The 22,994-nt window shown below is 41.2% G+C and overlaps 1 protein-coding gene across 1 annotated transcript in view; it reads right to left on the reverse strand.

Annotated features, from left to right (window-relative positions):
• Positions 1–1,759: 1,759 nt before the first annotated feature.
• The window catches only part of sei (potassium voltage-gated channel seizure), a 362,440-nt gene continuing 341,205 nt past the window's right edge, over positions 1,760–22,994 (reverse strand). The window contains exon 24 of the mRNA XM_080285287.1: positions 1,760–2,133. Coding sequence (XP_080141413.1) covers positions 2,056–2,133 — 78 coding nt within the window. The 3' untranslated portion in view covers positions 1,760–2,055. The remainder of the gene's footprint in view (positions 2,134–22,994) is intronic.

The raw sequence follows: 22,994 nt of genomic DNA on the forward strand, positions 1-22,994 counted from the left end.
AAGAATTCAATGAAAAAATACATCATAAACTGAAAAAGTTAATGATACTGTAAATAATAAAAGAAGGTGCTACTTTCCTTAACCCACTAAACTCAAAAATGTCTTTTTCTCAGTTTACTCTTCCCATCCCCTGACAATGTTATTCAACTTTGGACAGACTTTTTGAACTGGAGGGGTTAGAAAGAGCATTAATAAACCCCTTCAATACCTGAGGCCTTTCCTAAGCTGAGTAAATTCATCTAGTAACAGTCAGAATAAACTAAAAAGAACATTAACCGGGTTCAGAAGGGTCAATTGTTGTTGGAAAAAATCAACACCAGCAAATTCCGAAGTCGCAGCAAAAAACGCAAATTTTCAGTAAATATTATTGATGAAGACTAACAAAGGACTTCTTGGACACAGCCAGAGTACAGGAGGCCCTCGTTATAAGGCAACATCTCCTAACACCTTCAATTCTATGATGTGTTTATTTTTGTCTCCTTGCTACACCTAGACAAGTTCATTCAGCATTGGAGACGTATTGTTGTGAAGGGGTGGTAGAAGTAGTACTGGTGGTAGCCCCAGGTTCATCTGAACATGAACCCAGTGGACTGCAGGATGAGGTTATCCTCACCCAACAGTCCACCATCCTCCTTCAACTCATCCTGCAGTCCAACATCCTCCTTTTGGGGGACAGGGAGGGAGGGTGATGGGGTACATGAAGGCTATATCTAACACCTTCAGTCTGGAAAGTCTCTCTTTAGCTGAAAAAGGCAAAAATCAGGATATAGCAAGGGAAAAATAGATACTACCTCATAATGGTGAAGGGATAAAAGTAGATCTGCCATTATTCTACAATTATCAATACCAATTACTGTATATGTAAAAATTTGTGACATTTTTGGAACATAACCCTGGCTTATAATGTGGGCTCCCTGTAAATGTTCTGTTTCCTAAAAAATGAGAGGCATCACAGAAAACCTTAATCTTAAAAATTAATTACCATCGTTCCCTGGACGTTGCAGTATTACCGAGTCAGAAAGCAGATGACTATCAGGTGCAGGTTCACAGTTTATTTATTTAATTTTTGCATCTCACTTATGAAGCTACGCACCAATGAATTGTTCTCTAGGGCCTGTACCCTTGTCAGTTTAGGAGGCTGTCAAGCACCTGTTCCTTAGCAATTTATTCTGCACCTCAATATTCTTTTGTATGCTATTTATTTCAATATACAAACAGTTTACAAAAATAACATATCACTGAATATTAACGTACCATATCGAGAAATAAACAGGTAAGGAGTAAATGCTGGGAAGCCTCCTCCTCTGACTAGAATTTGGCCCTGTGTTCATCTGCTTAGAGCCAGACTTAAACTCACTATAAGTCATGGATGAATATATTAAGCATTAAGAATATTTAGGAACCCCAATCTTAACTGCACTGTAGGGCTTTGAATTTAAATCAGCAATATATCACTAATGAAATGGTGGCACTATTATCTAAGTCAGAACTCTCTTACTTAGAAATAAAGTTTAGTTCCCTAAGTTTTCTTATCACTTCTGAAACACTAGAGCTAGCTAGAATGAACTTATCAACGAACCCACGTATTGTTTGCAGGTCAGTATACTAAGTTATTGTATAGTTTCTTGGCGGCAAAATCTCAGCAGAAGATACTGACTACAGTACTTATGGCAGTTGTGTTCTCGTGTCTTTCCTTCTTCAAGTTAGGTTTTCTGACTCAGTATTATTTCTTCTTAATATACATGTGCCTTACTTATTCTCATACATTTCACACTACTAAATAACAGCTATGTATCTTCTTGCCTTAGATTTTTCCCGTTGTAATTAAAAAGATTCATTCGTTGCAAAAGCTTGTGGACTTGAGAAGCTGAACACTGTCATTCTCAATCTGACCTGAGAGGCTAAAGATTCACACTAATATTGCAGCCTTTCCTTGTATTCTTTTCTAGGCTGGGGAACAAAGTGACTTACTGTACACTACTTCACTATCCACTCTGAGAATTCACCAATGCACTTCACAGTTTCCTTGTGGGTTTGTATCCCCCCCAGTTCCTTCTAGACATCTGACTCGGTCTTTGAGGGGTCAGACATGCTCACTCTACTGGTTCCAGGACTTGCTTCCCGAGACCGTTCCTGGAAGACAGAGAAAAAATAGCCTTAAATTTTGACAGCCATTAATTGTTCAAATGGTGGAAAATATGCCTATTCAGTACTCTTAAAGCTGTGTTACTGTGAAGATACACTTTGGTCAACCAAAACACTGTATCTACTATATTTGCATCTTTAATCTGTGGACATAATTTGTTCCATCTCGGTATGATAGTGATCCTATGACCATTTAGTTATAAATACAGTATTGTACTATTACTCAAATGGTTGTGGTGGTCCCAGGTTCATTCAGGCACAGTGCCAATGAATTATATGAATTTGGCAACTTCAGCAATCTATTGTGATGGTCATGTGCTGTCATAGTGAGGCACAGGGGTAGGTGAATAAGTGTGTTGTGGTCTGACGGGCTATATTACACTGAGGGTATCATGGATGTATCTGTGTACTGTATTCTGTGCTAAGTGCAAAAGTAGAGAAGGGTAAAGGTCACACTGCTACCAGCAAAGGTGAGCATGTGTCTGTTTCTGTGGGATGAATATTTCAGGGGGACTCAAGATAGATGATGTTTGACTAATGGGTTTAGATGAATGCTGCAGTTGTCTGTGTACTGCAGTGTTGGGCTGAGGAGACAGGATACTTTTTATACACTTTATATTGTGTAGGAAAGCTGTTGTGTTAGTGAGTATGACTGTTTAATCTAACTGCTCTGCAATAACACGTCCTTGGCTGTCTTGTGTCGGCATGTAGAGCAAAGAAGACTTCTGCTTCCAAAACCATTCATATCCTAAACAATAAAAAAATATTCAGTTATATTCTTAACTCTAGCTGGTTTTATTCTTGCTACACTATCACTGACCTATTTCATTCAGCTTGGGGAGATCCCTCCAAGTCAAATGGTTCGAACTTATCTCCACTATCTCATTCACCGAGAATAAACTCCCTTACACTGAACAATGTCTGATTACAGCAAGGATAAAACACAAAAGTCATCATCATACCGAAACAATCTGTGATTGCAATGCTCATATGTTTCAAAATGCAGTTCAGTGCAAAACCAACAACTTACATGTACTTTTGTTCCAAAAGGAGATTATGGAAATACCATATGGATAGCTACAAGTCATCTCGAAACTAAAGAGTGGTAGGTGAAGTGACCATCAACAGTCTACAAAGGTGTTTTGACTCCCCTATGCACATAAAATGAAAAGAAACGATATTTTCTGAGAGTTTGCTGACTAGGTTGTAAGGCCTGGATTCAGCTCCCACACTGACACACAGTTCTTCCAAGTCTGCTAGCCACTGAATGCATTGTGCAAAAGTAACCGTAAGTTTCTGCCTTGGATGGGAGAATGAGAGAAACAAGGGCTAGATGGAACAACTCCTCAGGGCAGGAACGCTAATCAGGTGTCTTCATGATATCCTACTAGAGGAAATCAATATTTGGCTCAACAAAACTTGCCATTCCACACCATGAGATATCATTGCACCTTACACATGTTGTATGGTAGCGAGGCTTGGGCTGTGAGAGTTGAAAATATAAGCAGACTGGGATGCACAAAAATGATAATGCTGAGATGGATAAGTCAGGTACCACAAAGGGACAAAACTGAAACAGTAAGGGCTCAGCCTTTGGTTGCTTCTTCCTCACATTTAAAAAAAAAAAAAAAAAAAAAAAAAGCATTAGAGAAGCAATACAAACTGATGGGTTAAGAAAGTCTGGACATGGTGTGGGGAGAGGGAGTGGGATAGTTGAGAAGAGTCACAGTTGCAAATGTGAGGGAAAAAATGCTCTGAGGCAGACCATGAAAGGTGCAAGGAGGGTCTTGCATGGAGACCTCTGGGCATGGTGACTCAGGAGGGAAACAGCTTCAGGCTGCAACACATAGATAGTAGTCATCAAGTGAAAAGATGTACACATCCCTGTATGGTCAATAGTCTTTAAATATAAATATGTGGATAGACTACTCAAAGGAGAACAAGAAAAAACAAAAAAATCAAGTAGGAGAGCAAGATGATATGATACCACAGAGGAGTTATGGCATTGACATACAATACTACAGATGCTGTACTAGCATTTTCAGCCTCAGGATGTACTTGCATTACATCTGTCCTATCTCCAGATTATTTTATTCAGCACAAGAGACTCTCGAAACTTGACACAACAAAGACAGCCTTTCCCTTGTTAAATAAAATTGTCCAAGCACAGCAAGAATAAAACAGAATGTTATCACAATGAAATGGTTAAAGAATGACCAATCCATATACTCCCCATCTGGAAAAAGCATGATTCAAAAGCTCCCCCCCCCCCTTTGCAAAACCTTGGGGGTGGTTTCTTGTGACTATATATGCCTGAGCTGGTATCAAGAATGAGATGTTCCATACACTCACAATGTATGCTGGTGATCGTCTATCTATCTATCTATCTATCTATAGCCCGACGCCCTAATCCCGCAAAGGGTGGCCGCAGACAAAACGCCTCCAAGTCACTCTGTCACCCACCATTTGACTACCCTCCCCCAACTCACCCCCTCCCTCATATACCTCTCAACTCCATCCCTCCACCTCATCCTCGGTCTACCTCTCCCTCTCCCTCCCTCCACCTCACCTACATACACCCTCTTAGTCAGTCTTTCATTCTCCATTCTCTTCACATGTCCAAACCACCTCAGTGTATTTCTCTTAATCTTCTCAATCACATCCACATCCACCCCACAGCGTTCCTTCACTTCTTCATTCGTCAACCTGTCCCTCCACGTCACTCCACATGCTCCTCTCATGTAACTCATTTCCAATGCTCTCACTCTTGACTTGTTCCCCTCTTGCAAGGTCCATGCCTCACTTCCATATGTCAATGTAGGGATCACAATATTATCATGCAGTGACTTCTTAACTTCCATACTCACCTCTCTATTTCTCATCACTGCTTTCAGTGTACCAACAACCTTCCTTCCCTGCTGTACCCTTTCACGCACTTCATCCCCCAAAGTTCCATCCTTACTCATCACACTACCCAAGTACTTGAATGCACTCACATTCTCCACATCCTCACTGCACACTCTGTGACTTCATTCCTCTCAAACACCATTACTTTTGTTTACATTAACTTTCAGATTCCTCCTCCTACACACTGTCCCAAATTCATTCACCAAACCTTGCATCTTTTGGCTGTCTTAATTATATAATGGAAGTAAATGTTCCAGGAAGGAATCATATTTAACTTTCTCTTCCACAGAAGAGGATTCTGCAACAAGCTCACATGCCAGACCCTTCATATTCTTAAGATCTATACAAACACAGATATGAATGCACTAGAGATGCAGACCCAAACACCAACTGCAGTGCTACTGGAGTGTCTGCTTTAGATTATGAAATGAGCAGCCCTAAGCTCATCCCTCCATCACATCCATATTGACATGATTAAGTCCCCAAAAAACAGCCTATCACATCTGGTTACACACCCTGATGCACCAAAACCATGTGGGGAAAACCATACAGTCCAAAGCAAATGTCAACACCCAAGCCTGCTATCAGACCAAAGCAACTTTGTCAGCTCCATCTCTACAACAAAAGTACCACTGGAGGTAACCAAAGGAATAACAGAAAACTGAAGGACCCTGGGGAGTCTTCTGGGTGAGACAAATTGTGAACCAATGATTGGCCTCGACACAGAGAGAGGTGGGCAATGTCCCTTCCTAGCAGCTACAAAGAAATTCAAATAATGGCATATGACTCAATACCACAGACCTCTATTATGCCTCGCACATTCCCAACCACAGTCAATTCTGGATATACAAGTTTTGCAGTAGGGTACTAGAAATAACCACACTCTAAGATGTCTTTCATCCTCAATCTTGTACTTGTATCACCATCAGTTTTCCCAAAGCTAACCCTAGTGGTCCAGAAGGAAGCAGTACAATGCATGGTAAAACTCTTGTGTTATCTAAATGACTAGTTCATCTTGCCTCCACAGCAGACCAATGTTAAACAAATGCATTCAGTATTGCCATGCAATACAAAGTCCCCTACCTGATGATAACCAAACATATGTAATTGACCTTGGGAGTAGATGGCTCGTTGTTCCACATGACGCACCATCATGATATAGGGAACAACTGTGCGAAGTTACATCAACATCTGTCCATGCACGTGGAAGTTGCAGAGTGGACACGAATGTAGGTATGGCTGTTAAATATGACAGCAACTGACCTTATTTGTGCCCCAAGTATGACCTTGACCTTGGGAGCAGATGACTGGGTGTTGTGAGCGACACACCATCATGGTATGGGGAACAATTTATTGTATGCAGTTATATCAAAATTTGTCCATGCAAATGGAGGTTACAAAGTGGACACGAAATTGCAGAAAGTGCAGACTGACTGACGTACAGATGGAACCGTGCAAGCCTACAGTCCTGGACCATTTTCACCGGCAGGTAGGACTAACAAGTACAAAAGCACTATCTAAAGTACGGGACCAACAAAGCTGTGATATGTGGCACTGCTATGGTGTACAAGAGTGAAGCATCTCCCATCTCAAAAACATGAGGGAATAAGTGACTGATGGACAGGGTCACTCAAAGAGATACTCCTATACCTAAAAACTGTATATAACAGTTAATCTCACATTCATATATTTAAGGTCACAAGGCCAGACTACCACAGTCCAGGAAAATCTTAAGGTTAGATGACCAGCCTACTTCATCCGATACCAGTACATAATAAAAAAAACTCCAGTCACCTCTTATGGGCTGAACCTATGCAAGGCAGTCACTGCACCTGGGGTGCTCTGTCCACCAGACTCTGATGCAACCAAAGTACTACCATGATAAACATCACTTGGCCCCGACCACAGACAAGGTGCTCCAACTAAACACATCAAAACCACTCCCGCAGCTGAAACAACTTTACAACAAAGCTATTGGTAATAATCTCATGCTCATGTGAACTGAAAACCTATTGTACCGCAGGGTGAAGCTGTCCTCCTTCTGGGGGTGTGGGGAGGGTGGTGAGGTTGTTTGTATATCCAGGTAGAAGAACTATCTATCTATCTATCTATTGCCAGACGCCATAATCCTGTAAGGGGTGGCCATTTGACTTTGAGTTATTTGTTTCAAGGGGAGGGGCACTAACCCTCCACCAACCCACTGCTGACACGTAGGGAGCACGTATGATTTGGTTATATGGTTACTACCCAGTGTTGTAAATGGTTTCTTGACTTACAGGAAACCATTTGGCTTGTCACTCAATGTAAAGCCACCTGTAAAGGAAGGAAAAGCAATAAGAAGTGACAGGAAAGATGGGAGAAATAGGACGAGAGGAGGACAGGCACAGAAAAAGAATGATAAAGGCTAAGAAGTAGGTAGCACTACATCAAGTGAGTGGATGATGGTCGCCACCACCTACCCAGTCATATTGGTACTGCTGTGTGAAAGCATTCCTCTCCAGCATCAAAACATAGATTACATGGGATTTTAGTCTGGCATGAATGTCTTCAAGTCCTACTGTCATATTTCATTATACAAAACCAGAATGGTGTCATCTGGCCAGTTTACACTCTCCATGCCTCAGTGACCTGATGCTAAAAACAAAATAAATCCTTTACTGTGAGGGTGATGATTGGGAACAATGTAAGTAGTATATTAGTAAATGATAAATATGGGTATTACTAGTGAACCCATGCATGTATTCTCAAATGGAGAACATTTCTTGACCCTGGAGTGTAATGGTATTATAATCACATATACCACTTTATTTCAGCACTGATACTGTAGTGATGCTACCCATTCTTCCCGGACAAAGACGGACCTCACATAGTTATATAAGAGACAGATTCATAATCACATATACCACTTTACTGCAGCACTGATAGGGATGTATACCACTTTACTGCAGCATTGACAGTGATGGTACCTACTCCTCTTGAACAAAGATGGCCCTTACATAGTTCTATAACACAAACAGATCCATGGTCTGTTATACTATATTATCAACTGTGATACAACTAACCATGTCTGTATAATGTCTGTGTTATGTGATCACGAAGTGCATGTGATAATCGCTACCTGCCAGAGATGAAGTTGTGTTGGACCTGTCACCTCTAGATGCTCCCCTGTGTTACTGCCCAATTACAGTACTTCTTGATAGTGGCTTCCCTGTGGCAACCCCAGCCTCACTACCCACACAGTCACTGGCCCTCACACGCTTCCCCATCAGTGTTGCCTCTGTAGGCTGTGTTCGCCACCACTTCCAATCACTGTAAATAGATGTATATAAATGTATTCTGTTTACAGTACTGTATATGGCTTGTTCTCTATCTCTATGTACTCTGTACTATATACACTTTGTCCTGGATTTCAGTTAGAGCTCATGTCCTACACCCTTACTGAAGTTCCTACAAACTACATCCATGTGAGCTGTGAGGGTTACAAATGCATAAATCCTAGAGTGTGATAAATGTTCACATTCCACACCCTGACCTAAGTTCCTATGACCTACAGGATACCAGTTTCCAGTTGTATGGGTTAGTGCTTTACGACTCACTGTATCATGTGTGTATAATACATGTGTCAAAAATATCCCAAGAACTGAGATCCTTACCTCTGATATGGTTATGTAAGCAATTTATAATGTTCCAAAGATGACTAGCACTTATACTCAGGATTACTACAGTACAGTACAGTGAATATCCTTCTCCCCCTCAATGAACTCTATATTATGTACACTCAACCCCCTGCTATCGCGCCTAATTGGTCACAGCAAACGCGTGTAATAGCTGAATACGCGATAGCTGAACTGAACAATCAATGGGAAAATTTCTAATTGGTTTTTCGGTGGCCCATTTTTCTAACTTTTAACCACTTTATGCCTGCGATATCCTGCCAATCTCTCCTCCAACATGAGATAAATTATTATTATAATAATAACAGTATAATGAATAAATGAACAACATAAACAGCCATCAAACTTTTATAAGGATTAAGGCTTGGGTGGTTTGATGGGTTCCGAGGCTTGGGAGTGGCTTAATTGCCACCAGATCTCTTTAGCTGTCTCCATGATTTCTTAGTGTCCACAGCTAAAGGGGGTATCACACGGTACATCGTATCAGGAACGGCCGAGGAAGATTTAAGTGGAACAAAACTTGCACGCTCTCACACACATTCCTCCTTATTCCGTTGCCAGAGCCCCGCCTCAGTTGTAAACACGTGATTACTTTATTGACATCACAGTTTTCTCGGCATAGGAAATATTAACTCTTTATAAGGGTTTCAAAACAATTGATATTTATTCAAAAATACAGTATTAATAAGTATTCAGTGTTAGGCTAAATTTCAATGCTGTAGTACGATATATTCTTTCGAGTCGAATGGGTTTTGTTCACACTGTTTTGCCTGTCGTATCCTCGGCAGGAATCCGTTCAGATGCATTCCAAATGCCCGTGGTATCGTCGGCAATTTTACCACGTTACCGTTCCGATTGACCATCGTATCCTCGGCAAATCTCGTATGAAGTGCCGTGTGAATAAGTTTCGCTGCCTGTCTTCAAACTCGACGCGTGATAGCAGTCTTGGGGTGCGTGATAGCATGTATGGTTGTGCATTTGATATGTGTGTGATAGCAGATAAACGTAATAGCTGAATGCACAATAGCAGGGGGTTGAGTGTACATGGTGTTTGCCTGTACCACTAGATATAGGCTCCCTGTGACAGCTTTAGGGTCTGCCATATAAAGCCCTCTTTGGATTTGACCAAAGGCTAAGGGTATCTCTGTCAGTTTCCCTATGCACAAGACCTAGCTAAATGTGATATCATTCCTTCATGACTGATACCTCACACATTTCTTGTACCACTGACAGATTACTTCTAAGCCATGATGTCAGTTCTTTGTAAAGTCAGCTCCCCCTGTGAAATGCAAGGCATCAGGCTCAGAATGGGCACTCACCCTCCAAGGAGGAAACAATGTGGAAAACAGAGGTTTTTGCACAGCTAAAAACCTACTTTTCACTTGAAGTAACTAAACTTGGAGGCACTCACTTTGTCTGATCCTATCTAAGGGAGCTCAATTACCTCCCATGCCCTGTGTTGCACTGGGGAAGTCCACACATACAAAGCTGTGCCAGTGGCTACAAAAAAAAAAAAAAAAAAAAAAAAAAAAAAAAAAAAACTGGACATGCAAGCACTATCCAGAGGAACCATGGCATGCACAATGCTGAGTGGTTGTTGTAAATGAGCAGACAAGACATCATCAACCTAGGAGGGTCAAATGCCTTTTCCATCTACCTATCTAGCTATCATCCAACACTTTATAACCCCATCAAGAGTGTAGAAGCCCAGGGCAGGGTTAATCAGTCTTGCCATTTAAGGTAAGACTAACCAGTCACTTATCCCACAGTAGGCTAATATGAGCAGTCAATCACAACTACCACTGGATGTTAATGCTTGTGGGTATGGCAACATTAACATGAAACATGTAACTGACAAGATGAAATGACGCACAATGTTTTATTCGTGCAGCACTGAGAAAGTTTGAGCCTGGGAAGGAACCCTGAGCTTCATTTCCTCTCGTCAAACACATGCTTCGGGGGGAAGTGTAGTTGTACCTTATGGGTCACATCCAGTTGCAACACCTGCAACCACCAAACCACCAGGCATGTGCAAATACAGTGTGTAGTTATATCACTACCCACTGTAGTAAGTGGTTTCCTGAGCCACAAGGAAACATCTGGCTCACTGCTTAGTGCAGAGTCAACTGAAGGTAGCATTACATTAAGAAATGGATGGTAGGTGCCTCCACCTACCACTTACCACATATGCCTTGTACTGCAATTTGATTGGGGACAAGAAATAACACATCACATCCTCAGCTCTGAGAGTGAGATGACTTCCCTATTGCCATATAAATGCCTGGATGATATCATAGAATAGATATAAGTCTTCTTTCTATGGATGTCTCCAAGTTCACTTTCTTTGGGCGAAGAAATATATTTATGGCCTTGTAAAGCCCTCCCCCTCCCACTTTTTTTTTTTTCCTTTATCAGAAAGTAGGGGATGCATGTTACTTGACATCTTATCTGGGCCGCTGAGACACTCCTCCTATCCACAGCTCACCCTTCTTGAAGAAGTAGGGATGTTTAGTACTGTACAATGTTACACTGAGATGATATCTGATTAAGGTCATAAGGAGGTAAGGAGAGCTATTTTGTTCACTTACAGTACTTTTCTTTTCTTTGGGGAGTAACTGAAAATGGATTGTAGGAGCTCAGTGGATAAAAATTACCTTTCTCCGTGGCTCTGGCTGTATCATGATGAAATCCTTCAATCCATGAACTGGACGTAATTGTGAAGGGCTTGCCCTTCTTTGTTCTATCCACAACTTCCTACGGAAGCAATATGGATTTCTGGCAACGCAATAAACTAGATTACTGTGAAATATACTGCACTGTACTGTGTTTTAGTGGCATGCACATGTGTCAATGTACTGTACTATAACTGTCCCATAAAGTGAGGTGGAGGCTTCAGAATGTTACCACAGTGCAAAATGCTACATGAAATCCTGCTAACATACACTGAATATTACATATAAGTACAGTATAACAAATACATATTTCCTACACACAAGAACATTATGCTATACTCCTCCACCAGCTTTTAACCCATTAACTGCGGCATTAGGTTTTGTGGTCGATCCCCCCATGCACAAAAAAACAGGATTTCTTTTCCTCAAAAATAATTTTTGCTCCAATAGGCTAAATGAAAGAGTGCATGGACAAGAATAGGAGAACCAAATATGAGTTCATTATTTACCTTAGTTTGGCCGTGGTATGCTATTTATGGACATTGGGGTGAAAAATGTAGCGTGGAAAAAAAAAAAAAAAAAAAAAAAAAAAAAAAGCTTAATCATATAATCTACGTAGCAGTCACGTGCTATTCTTCATATGATGTACGTAGCAGCTATCAGGTTAATTCATCTTTCATAACACCAGTAAACTTGGCATTTTTTTTCCCCCCGGCTAACTCACCACCCAGCCGTTTCACAGGACCAGTAAAAACCATGGGTTGGTTACTGTGTCTGACCCAATCTTAATGACGTAAGGAAAATTCAATTAGCACTGGAGTTCATAAACACTTACCCTACTGGTCCATTTATTCAGCATTCATCCTACAAATCTAATTACACATATTGAATATGATTTCTCCTAAGGTGCAGATGTGATATCTAACAATCTTCTTATAAACAACAAGCCTCTTTAATTCCGCGTCACCTTATATTCTGCTGCAAGGTGGCCCAGACTTCACCTCGCACTACACTCTTTCATATACAGTACTGTACTTCTATGCCCCATCCCTATACCTCATTCACAGTCTCCACCTTCTCCTCTCCCTCTCCTCCTCATTCATGGTCTCTCCCTTCCAATCACCCTATCCACCTTATTCACAGTCTTCCCCTTTCCCCTCTCCCTCTCTGCCTCATTCATGGTCTCCCCCTTCCCCTCTCCCACTCCATCTCATTCACTGTCTTCCCCGTCCCTCTTTCCCTATCCACCTCCTTCACATACCCTCTCTCCTAATCATTTTCTTACTACCCATATGTTTCACATGGTCACACCATCAGAGGGTACTCCTCCTAACACTTTCCAGCACATCCATATCAACACCATAATGTCCCCAAACTTCCTCACTTGTGTCTCTCTCTCTCCATGTAACTCCAAACACTTCTCTCATATAACTCATTTTGACTACTTTCACTTTTGACTAAAAACCACAAGGGCACTCAGTGGAGCGCATCTCTCCGACAAGAGCAACGTTATTTCCAAACCACTCTTCATAATGGGTTAGATTTTCTCATCACTGATTAGGGTTTCATAAAAAATGCTTTCCAGATCCAGAATCTGTAATACAATCCAGATCGGTCCCAAAAGTTAATCAACTGTTCCCTTGGGCATGGGCTATCTATCCACCAAGTTTGGTCCAAGCTCTCTTTTAGTTTTTGCATAATCCTGCTAACATACAAACTAACATGCAAACAAACAGGGGTGAAAACACACCATCCATGATGGAGAGAAATAGATACAATTAGCAACTAACTACAACAGACACGAATGTATGAAACAATGCAGGGACTTAAAGTTTTAGTATGAGAAATGTACAAAATTGGTCAGTTCATTACTGCCAAACTGTGGCTGCCATGACTGCACATGTGACACTCTAACTGCAATTATGGAAAGTCATAGCTGAAATATACTCTAAATACTGTATTTGTTTACCTACATTCAAAATATCTAATTTTTGTCATTCCAATGAGGCACTGTCACTTTGTTCTTATTTCTTTCTGACAAAAACTGAACTTATAATAATGGCAAAGATGAACATCATCATAAGTCCTAACTAGAGCTGACTGGCTGTTCAAAGTACACCTTCAATGTTAAACAAAAAGTACTAGATGAATTTTAGTATTTTAATTAAAGATCACCTGCCCTTCCAGTGAGATTTATATTTTCACAATACAAAATAGTTCCCAAAATACATCATGTACGAGGAGACCATTAAAACTGGAGTGGGACACCTTCTTGTGGTGATGCCCATATAACCAGGCAACTCAACCGTCTGGATATAATCAGGACAAACATGCCTCAAATTTTTACTTATCCCCTAAAAGGAAGATTTTGGAATGCAGCAGAGCAGCTTCAGCCTGCAGCCCACTGTGTGCACACCCAGATGAGTCTGGGGCCACAACAGCAAAAAATTTTATTTCTTCATTAACATAATACTGTACATCCAGTATATAAACTGTACTGTACTTTCCCTTGGCATGCTCATGACTTTAAACAGGAAGGAAGTAAAAAATTAACTATATACAGGAAGAGTTGAAGACTGATCACTACTGCTGCTATTATCATACTGCAACACATCTCACACAGACCATAAACAAGTCAGTGTCAATGTTGGTTTTATGAACATCACTCAAATGTGAATATCCACTTGAAGACTTCATTTAAAAAAAAAAAAAAAAAAAAAAAAAAAAAAATGAGATGAATGTGGAGTAAATAACTTGGTTCTGTACTAATGTATACAGTGCACCACATCAATGCAAACTATATGCAGTAATGAACTTTTATGCATTGCAATGGAATAAAACTACAGACAACATTACCCATGCTGTACTTTTAGTCCTCCTTAAAGTCATGCAAATATTGATGACAGAGACTCCTGTATATGGGATGACATGACCAGGTAAGCAAATGAAGAATGCAAAAACTTAACTTAAGTAGTACGACTAATGCTGGCAATGATGTAAATGTATTGTACCTTCCCATCTTCAGATAGGAATGAGGTCCTTGATGAAGATGATTTTGATAATGATGAAGTCTAATCTGCTAAACACAGGTATCCTCATAAAACATGACATCATTAAACTTCTGAACATAACTTAAAAAAAACTGAGCTCTCCCAAATAAGCCAAGTGTTGAACTAGTGATCCTGTCAGGGTTGGTGTTTCCGTTTCCCCCCATTTCCACAGCTAAAACAACAACAGGTTCATGAACGTCATCCAGGAAACTAACATTACTTAAAATAAAAGCAAGAGTAACAGTTCTATGCTTAAATCTTCAACTGGAAGGGGAATGGCAAGCCCACAATTCCTGACAATAATTTCTGAAGCATCAAGTGATGACAGAATGTGTCCACCTCTCAGTACCACTGCTGACTGCACTCTCTAATATGGGATGCAGGCTGCCAAACATAACCACAGGCCCTCCACAAAGGCCTATAAAAATCAGGAACTTAATTACCCACTGGCAAGTTAAGTTTTTAAGCATAAGGCCAGTACTCTTCAGCAAATCCACTTCTACTTTTAATATAGAGTAAACTACAGTGCCAGCATTAAATCATCAAGTAACTGTACCACACTTCAAGTAACGGTGCAGAATCCCACCAACAAACCATTCAGTAATCAAACACCAAGTACAGTATGGTATTTTTATATGTATACCATCTGAAAGTGGTCTGGAAATACAACAACTGCAAACTACATTTTCCAAGAAGCTGTGTTGCAGGCAAGTACACAACTTCAGTAATTTAATATGCATCAGCTGTGACATAACTGTGAGGCAGGGTTAAGAGAGAGAAATTCCCTGTCAACACTAAGATGTAGACCTACTGAAAGAAGGCTTGGAAAGAGGTTCTACAAAATGACCTCTAGGTTATGGGACAGAACAGAGATGCTACCAATGAGCATGTAGCAAGGAGAGCTGCCATCAGGTGAGCTAGGCAGACTTGTGCAGGCATTTACAAAGCTATGACTGATATATATAATTGTGACAAGGACAATATGGGTTGGAAAGAAATACAGAAGTGAGCTTCATTTTTTTTTTTAACTTCTCTAACATTTTGGGTTAAACAGAAACCACCTTCTAGGACTCCAAAACATCAAAAAAATAAAAACTTAACCCCTTCAATCCACTGCCGTATTTTGCATCTATTATTGCTACCACCAGATTATTTTATTTAGCTTTGGAAAGACTTGCTGAACTGGAGGATATAGATACAGTGTTACTTAGTCCCTCTCACTATCAGAGTTGAATATCATCTTCATTAATAGAGGTCTGCTTAAATTGAGACTGTGTGGTGGTGACAAGAATAAAATAAGAAATACATCATCAGATTAAATGGGTCAAGGTCTTTCCTGTGCATCCCTTCCACCCATTCCATCTAATTATAAGGCCGTTCAAAAATGAAACATAAGGAAACTGTGATGCCTCATGCGACCGAGCTATGGGTGCTTACGTGGAACCCCTGAGTGGAAAGAGAGAGAGGAAGGGCAGGAGTGTCACGGTTCGCTGCTCTTAGAGGCTGCTAGCTGTGGGGGAAGGAAGAGGGAACCACTGCCAATCACCATGCCAAAACAAAGTCACACAATATAACACATACTCAGGGACAAAAGTTTGCCTGATATTGCACCTCATCTACTTCACACTTTACTCTGCCTGTTAATATTCCTCAGCTGAGAGAGAAATTGCATGTTTCTCCCTCCTCAAACTTATACTTCCCTTTGCCTGTTAATATAAGATATGGCTTGGTATGCTTCACCCCTTCAGCCTATCATTTTTCCCTGCTAGTTAATATTCCTCAGCTGAGAGAGCCCGGTATGTTTCATTTCTTTTACATCTCACATTATCCATGAGCTGAGACAGGTTTACTTTGTCCCTAAGATTTCACATCATCAACTTCTCACTTTTCTCTGCTGGCTAATATTCCTAGAGCTATGAAAGGCTGAGTATGTTCCAACTACTTTCCTGTGCTGGCTAATACTGCTAAGCTGAGATAGACTTGGAATGTTTTTCTACCCTTTAATAATTCTTACTGCTATGATGTGTCAGGGAACAAAGTGACAAGCCATTGGTGTGAAGCAGATGCAGTGAAATGGTGGACAAACTTTTGTCTCTCACTGTACAAGATTATAATGCAACCCTGGTAGTCATCTGGAACTCGGCTGTAACTACCAGATACTGCAACAGGCTTATCATCATCCTAAAACAAAGCACATACATATCTACTGTCTTTTCCTACATAATCCCATCAAAAGCATAGGGGCTAAGGGTTATGCTACTCAATCCAGACATTTTACTCTTAGATGCCGGGTTGTTTATACCACAGTCATCCTCTCAGGACGGGCAATTTTCCCAAAATTGCTTATTTTCAAACCTTATTATCTTGGAAAGTATAGCAGTTAGGCAAATAAATTAAAGACCATATTACTCACCAACTCCTTGCGAATGAAACCATCCCCAGGTCTGCAGGTGGTCACATCGATGAATAAGAACGTGAAGATGACAAGTACCTTTCTACGACTGAAGAAGGTTGTCGCCATGCATGTGTGCGAGGCCTCAACTCTGGCTTCACTCACAACGGGATAACTTCTCCACTACCAGATATGCTAGACACAGTGGTGTCCAAGGCATGCCCTATGGCACTATCACTGAGCCCTTTCCTAGTATCTTTGGGGAGAAGCTTGGCAGGGGTGCATGAGGCAAAGGGTCTGCATGATGTGAGAATGGAATCGGACGAGGAGGAACCTGAAGACATCATTCTACACCTGGTAAAGTCATGGGACGGACTGAAGCACACTTGCGTGCACTGTCCTTACCCTTTAGTGGCAAGATCAAACATGAGCCAGCTCAAACAATGGCGGGAAGGAACTTGTGGCATATGTCATCATCCGGCAACCTCGGTCCCCGGCGGTTGGTGATTAAGGCAAGAATGACCAATCACTGCTCCTTGGGTGGCATATGTAAGCAATACATCCCATTCAAGTCTCAGATTTAAATTCTCAATGGTTACACTTGGTTGGAGTCCCTTGACCCACTAAAGTACCAGGCATTCTTTCGCAAATTATACAGTGACCACCCAATGCATCACATGCCTTCCTAGGTTACAGGAAACTATTTGGGTTGTTATTTAGTGCAGAATCACCTAAAGATAGCATCGCACTAAGTGAGTAGATTATTCAGAATAGAAGACACAAAATATCTTAATCGCACACGTCTATCTATCTATCTATCTATCTATCTATTGCCTGAAGCCTCAATCCTGTTTGGGGTGGCCACAAACAAATCACCTCCACGTCACCCTGTCCCCTGCCATTTCACTGCCCTGCTCCCAACTCCCACCCCCCTCACTCATATACCTCTCCACCCCATCCCTCCATCTCATCCTCGGTCTCCCCCTCCCTCTCCCCCCTTCCACCTCAATCACATACACTCTCTTCGTCAGTCTTTCACCCTCCATCCGCACCTCATTACCCCTGGGGGTAGGGGGATTTTTCAAAAATACTCCCCCAGTATCCCTGCTTGTCGTACAAGGCGACTAAAAGGGTTGGCGGAGGGTTAGTGCCCCTCCCCGGAAAACAACTAACTAAAAAAAGGAACAAGAAGCCTCGGACAAGGACTGACCAAAAGATGATGACCAAAGACACACAAGTACAATATGAAAAAACTATATGTACTGTACTATAGTTGCTAATACAGTACAGGTAAGCCCTTAATTCACGCGAGGGTTCGGTTCCCAGACCCTTCGCATATGTGGTAAATTCGCGTATATGTTCTGCCCTTGTGTGTACATAATTACGCATGTCTATACGTATTTTACATCTGAATAATACTGTTTATGCACTACATACACCTTATAAACTAGCATAAAGTATTAAAAACAACAAAAATATAAGAAATTTAAAACTGAAACCTGACAAGCACAGGCGTAGGTGGAGACACTTCAGCAGTCTGGTGCACTAGCCCTCACTGCCTCCCGTATGCTACATTCTGCCTTCTTTATTGTATGAACAGTTGACTCATTCACTCCAAACATGCGGTTCCAAGACAATTCACAGGCGTGGGTGGAGACACTTTAGCACAGTCTGGTGCACTAGCCCTCACTGTCTCCCGTATGCTACGTTCTCTTTCTTTATTGTATGAACAATTGACTCACCCCAAACATACGGTTCTGAGACAATTCACCATCAAGTCAATTCACCGTCAAAACATGGACAATTCCCCGTCATTCTATTAATATACTTATTATTGATTAATTAATACTTTAATAACTAATTTTCAGGGGGATTTTATAACTCATATAAGTAAAAAACTAGTGTACTGTACGTGCTAAATAAACTGGTATGTAAATAAATGACGGGGAATCGTCATCACGGAGAATTGTCGCCAACATTCCACCCTGAAGTTTGTCCAACACTTTAACTTTGTCAGTGACACCACTTTACCAGCCCGCTTTGGTGTATAACCACATGCATCACTAGCACTACGCTTAGGCCCCCTGTTGGCAGACAAGGCAAGCAATCACTGGAAGGCAGAAAAATAAGCCACAAATAACGATTCTCGATCTCGAGTCACACATGATTTGACCGTCGGATTCAAACTGACTGTGTGGTGCGTGGTAGACCGACCTCCCAGGCTCCCACACACACATACACACACACACACACATATATGTGTGCACACGGGCAGCAAGTAGGCATTTTTTATATTTTATTTTTTTCTCTTGTATATTGAAATTACTTTTTTGAATACTATAATTTTGTTTTAATTATTGTACGAAAAATTCGTGGATAACCGAAATCGCGTGAAAAAAGGTCGCATGAATTAAGGGATAACCTTTTTTTTTTTTTTTTTTTTTTAATGCGAGGAAGAAGGAACCAAAGGCCATGAGCCCACAGTAACAGTTCCCTCCAAGAGAAAAACAAAATACAATATAGAGCCAAATTCAAGATCCGATCATTTTGAGATGCCTGGACACACTGCATTTGAAAGACTGGAAATCATAGGCAGCAGGAAATACAGACAGAGGGAGACAGTTCCAGAGCTGACCTGTTGCATAAATGAAAGACTGGGAGTAACGGTTAACTCTTGCATTAGAGAGTTGGACAGAAAAGGGATGAGAGTTTGCTGCCAGACGGGTGCTACGCGCCCGTCATAGAGGTGGAGGAATGCAAGCAGACAGTTCAGAGGAGCAGTGACCATTAAAGTAGCAAAGAGACAGAGGTTGAAGGGAGTCAGTAAGAGGAGGAGAGTTAATGAGACGAAAAGCCTTTGACTCCACCCTATTGAGAAGAGCTGTATGTGGGGAGCCTCCCCACACATGAGAGTTGTACTCCACACAGGGGCGGATAAAACCCCTGTATAGAGTCAACAATTGTGCAGGGGTAAAGAAAGAGCGGAGTCGGCTTAGCACGCCCAATCTCTTGGAAGCAGATTTTACAAGAGATGTAATATGATCTTTCCAAGATAAGTCCCAAGTAAATGAAACCCCAAGCATGTTCAAGGATGATGCAGGATTAAGCTGAATATTATTAAACATTAGTGGGTATACCTGTGGAAGATTTTGTCGGGCTGATAGGTGTAAGAACTGAGTCTTAGATGCATTAAAGACAACCATATTATTTTTACCCCAGTCAGAGATATGAGCCAAGTCAGACATTAGGTGTGCCATAGCCTCATCCCTTGTTTGTTGAAGTAACTGTTGAGATGGGCGTTGCGGGAACCGAATGGAAAGGTGAAGGGTGGAGTCATCAGCGTATGAGTGGATAGGGTTAGATGTACAGCTTAGAAGATCATTGATGAATAAAAGGAAGAGAGTTGGTGATAGGACATAGCCCTGAGGAACACCACTGTTGATAGATCTAGGAGAAGAACGATGGCCGTCTACAACAGAGGCTATAGAACGACCAGAAAGGAAGCTAGCGATGAAGGCACAGATAGAAGGATAGAAACCGTAGGAGGGCAATTTGGAAATTAAAGATTTATGCCAGACTCGATCGAAAGCCTTTGAGATGTCAAGTGCAATGGCAAAGCTTTCGCCAAAGTCCCGAAAGGAGGATGACCAGGAGTCTGAAAGGTAGGTGAGAAGATCGCCAGTGGAGCGTCCCTGACGGAACCCATACTGACGATCGGAAAGAAGGTTGTGATAGGAAAGATGCCTTAAAATTTTTCTATTAAGAATTGACTCGAAAACTTTTGAAATACAGGACGTTAAAGCAATTGGACAATAGTTGGAGGGCTGCGAGTGGTCACCCTTCTTTGGGACTGGCTGAATGAGAGCAAACTTCCAGCAAGAAGGAAAGGTACAAGTTGACAAAGGCGAAAGAGTTTGCCTAGGCAGGGTGTAAGCACAGAAACACAGGTCTTGAGAACAACAGGAGGGACCCCATCAGGCCTATATGCCTTGTTAGTACTGAGGCCAGTGATGGCAGAAAATACATCAACTGAAGAAATTTTAATGTCAGCCATGAGGAAGTCAGAGGGGGGAAGTGATGGAGGAACAGCACCGGAATCGTCTAAGGTGGAATTGGAGGAGAAAGTCTGTGCGAAGAGATCTGCTTTATCAGTAGAAGAAATAGCTACAGAACCATCAGAGTAGAAAAGAGGAGGGAAGGATGATGAGGTAAAGTTGTTAGAAAGATTTTTGGCAAGGTGCCAGAAGGAGCGGGAAGAATTCGAGTTGGAGAGTTGAGAGCATTTAGTATGGATGAAATTATTTTTAGTAGAGCGAAGAACAGACTTAGCACAATTCCGGGCAGAAATGTAAAGATGATGTGATTCAGGGGTGGGTTGGCTCCGGTACCTTTTGTAGGCCCTCTCCTTGTTACTGTACATTAACCCCTAACAGGCGGGCGACGTTAGGTAACGTCTGTGTGTGAGGAGGCGGGCGACGTTACGTAACGTCCAGCCATTTTCGGTCCTAATTTATTGGTGAAATTGGGTGATAAGGCATCTATGTCATCTACTGTCCTGCCCTCTACTCTCCCAGGCCTTGAAACAAGTAAAATAGAATATACATATAGAAGTTGTAAAGTTATAATTGTTCAAGTAAAATTGTACAGTAAACTCGCCCGGAACATGTTCTCACCGAACGCGCTCGCAATTATACACGGTTAGTGCTGGGATATGTATAAGATAACGTAAGATTAAAGAACCATTACGAAAACCATTTATTTATGCGAGAGGCCTTTGATAGGCCAAATCCTCGAACATCAGCTCAGCAAGCACGGTTTGTTTTGATCATGTGATATGATTCGCTGTACTGCTTTTCCTCAGTGCTGTATTTGTAAGTTAAATAGTTACAGTACTGTTCTGGTAAGTTTATGTGCAAGTTAAAGTATTATTAAATAACGTTCTAGCCAGAAATAAAGTCTTATAATCAGTTTTCTGATAGGCGTCAGAATATTACCTTTTTTACTTGTTTGTTAAATATTTGCTGTACTGCTTTTCCACAGTACTGTATTTGTAAGTTAAATATTTACTATTCTGGTATGCACTTGTATGTTAAAGCACTTAAAGAAAGTTAAAGTATTAAATAAAGCCTTGTAACCAATTATAGATTACACACGAACGGTGGGTTCCAAGACAATTCGCCATCATGTCAATTCCCCGTCAAAACATGAACGATTCCCCATCAGGACAATTCGCACCCTGTATGATTCCCAGTCATTCTATAAATATATTAATTAATCAATACTTTTATAAATATACTTATTATTAATTAATCAATACTTTAATAACTATATTTCAGGGGGATCCATCAAAGTCTACGGTGTCTTGTTATTGTTGTGATGGCGAACTGGCTTGACAGCGAATAGTCCAGAAACCATTTTGCTTCCTAGACTCCCTAAACGTGGTATTTTGCTGTTATCTGCCACTGGTAATCAATATGAAGCACTTTAAGTGGTTAGAAGGTTTATTTAATGTTATAACTTGCAAATACAGGATTTCACAGCAAAACTTCGACATACAAATACATAAACACAAGGCAACATTCCGACACCGACTGGTTTCGGCATCGGAATGTTGCCTTGTGTTTAGGTATTTGTATGTTAAAGTTCTGCTGTGCAGTACTGTATTTGTAAGTTATGACATTAAATATACCTTCTAACCACTTAACCCCTTAAACGCGGATCGTCGCGTTTGTGACGCTCGGCGAAAAGGACATAACGGCAGATCGTCGCGTTTGCGATTCTAGTTAATTTTGAATAACCGCGGGCAAGCAGGTTCAAGCTGGTATTGTCTATCAGTACCGCCACCCTTTAGCTACTATTAGCACACTTGACCTTTGTACCACTGACCTCCGTTGTTGCCAAGTATCTTTTTTTTTACCCACCCACGCACCGCGGCCCGGCCACCCTTGCCGTGATATATGGGAGCGCGCAGACTGCTCAGACATGTCAATCTGCGCCTTCCTCTTGCAAGCACTTTATGCTAATTGGAAACGCTTGTTTCCCCAGTTGTCACAATAGCTTTTTTTCACGCGGTTTGCCCCTGTTTAACGTCAGTTTACCGCATTCTTTGAAGGTGACACCATGTCAAATTCTAGCTCTTTCGAGTCAGTGCCTT

This window comes from Coenobita brevimanus, chromosome 105 (genome assembly GCF_032717465.1).
Source record: "Coenobita brevimanus isolate Jiangsu-jjx chromosome 105, ASM3271746v2, whole genome shotgun sequence".
In the NCBI taxonomy this organism is placed as follows: domain Eukaryota; kingdom Metazoa; phylum Arthropoda; class Malacostraca; order Decapoda; family Coenobitidae; genus Coenobita; species Coenobita brevimanus.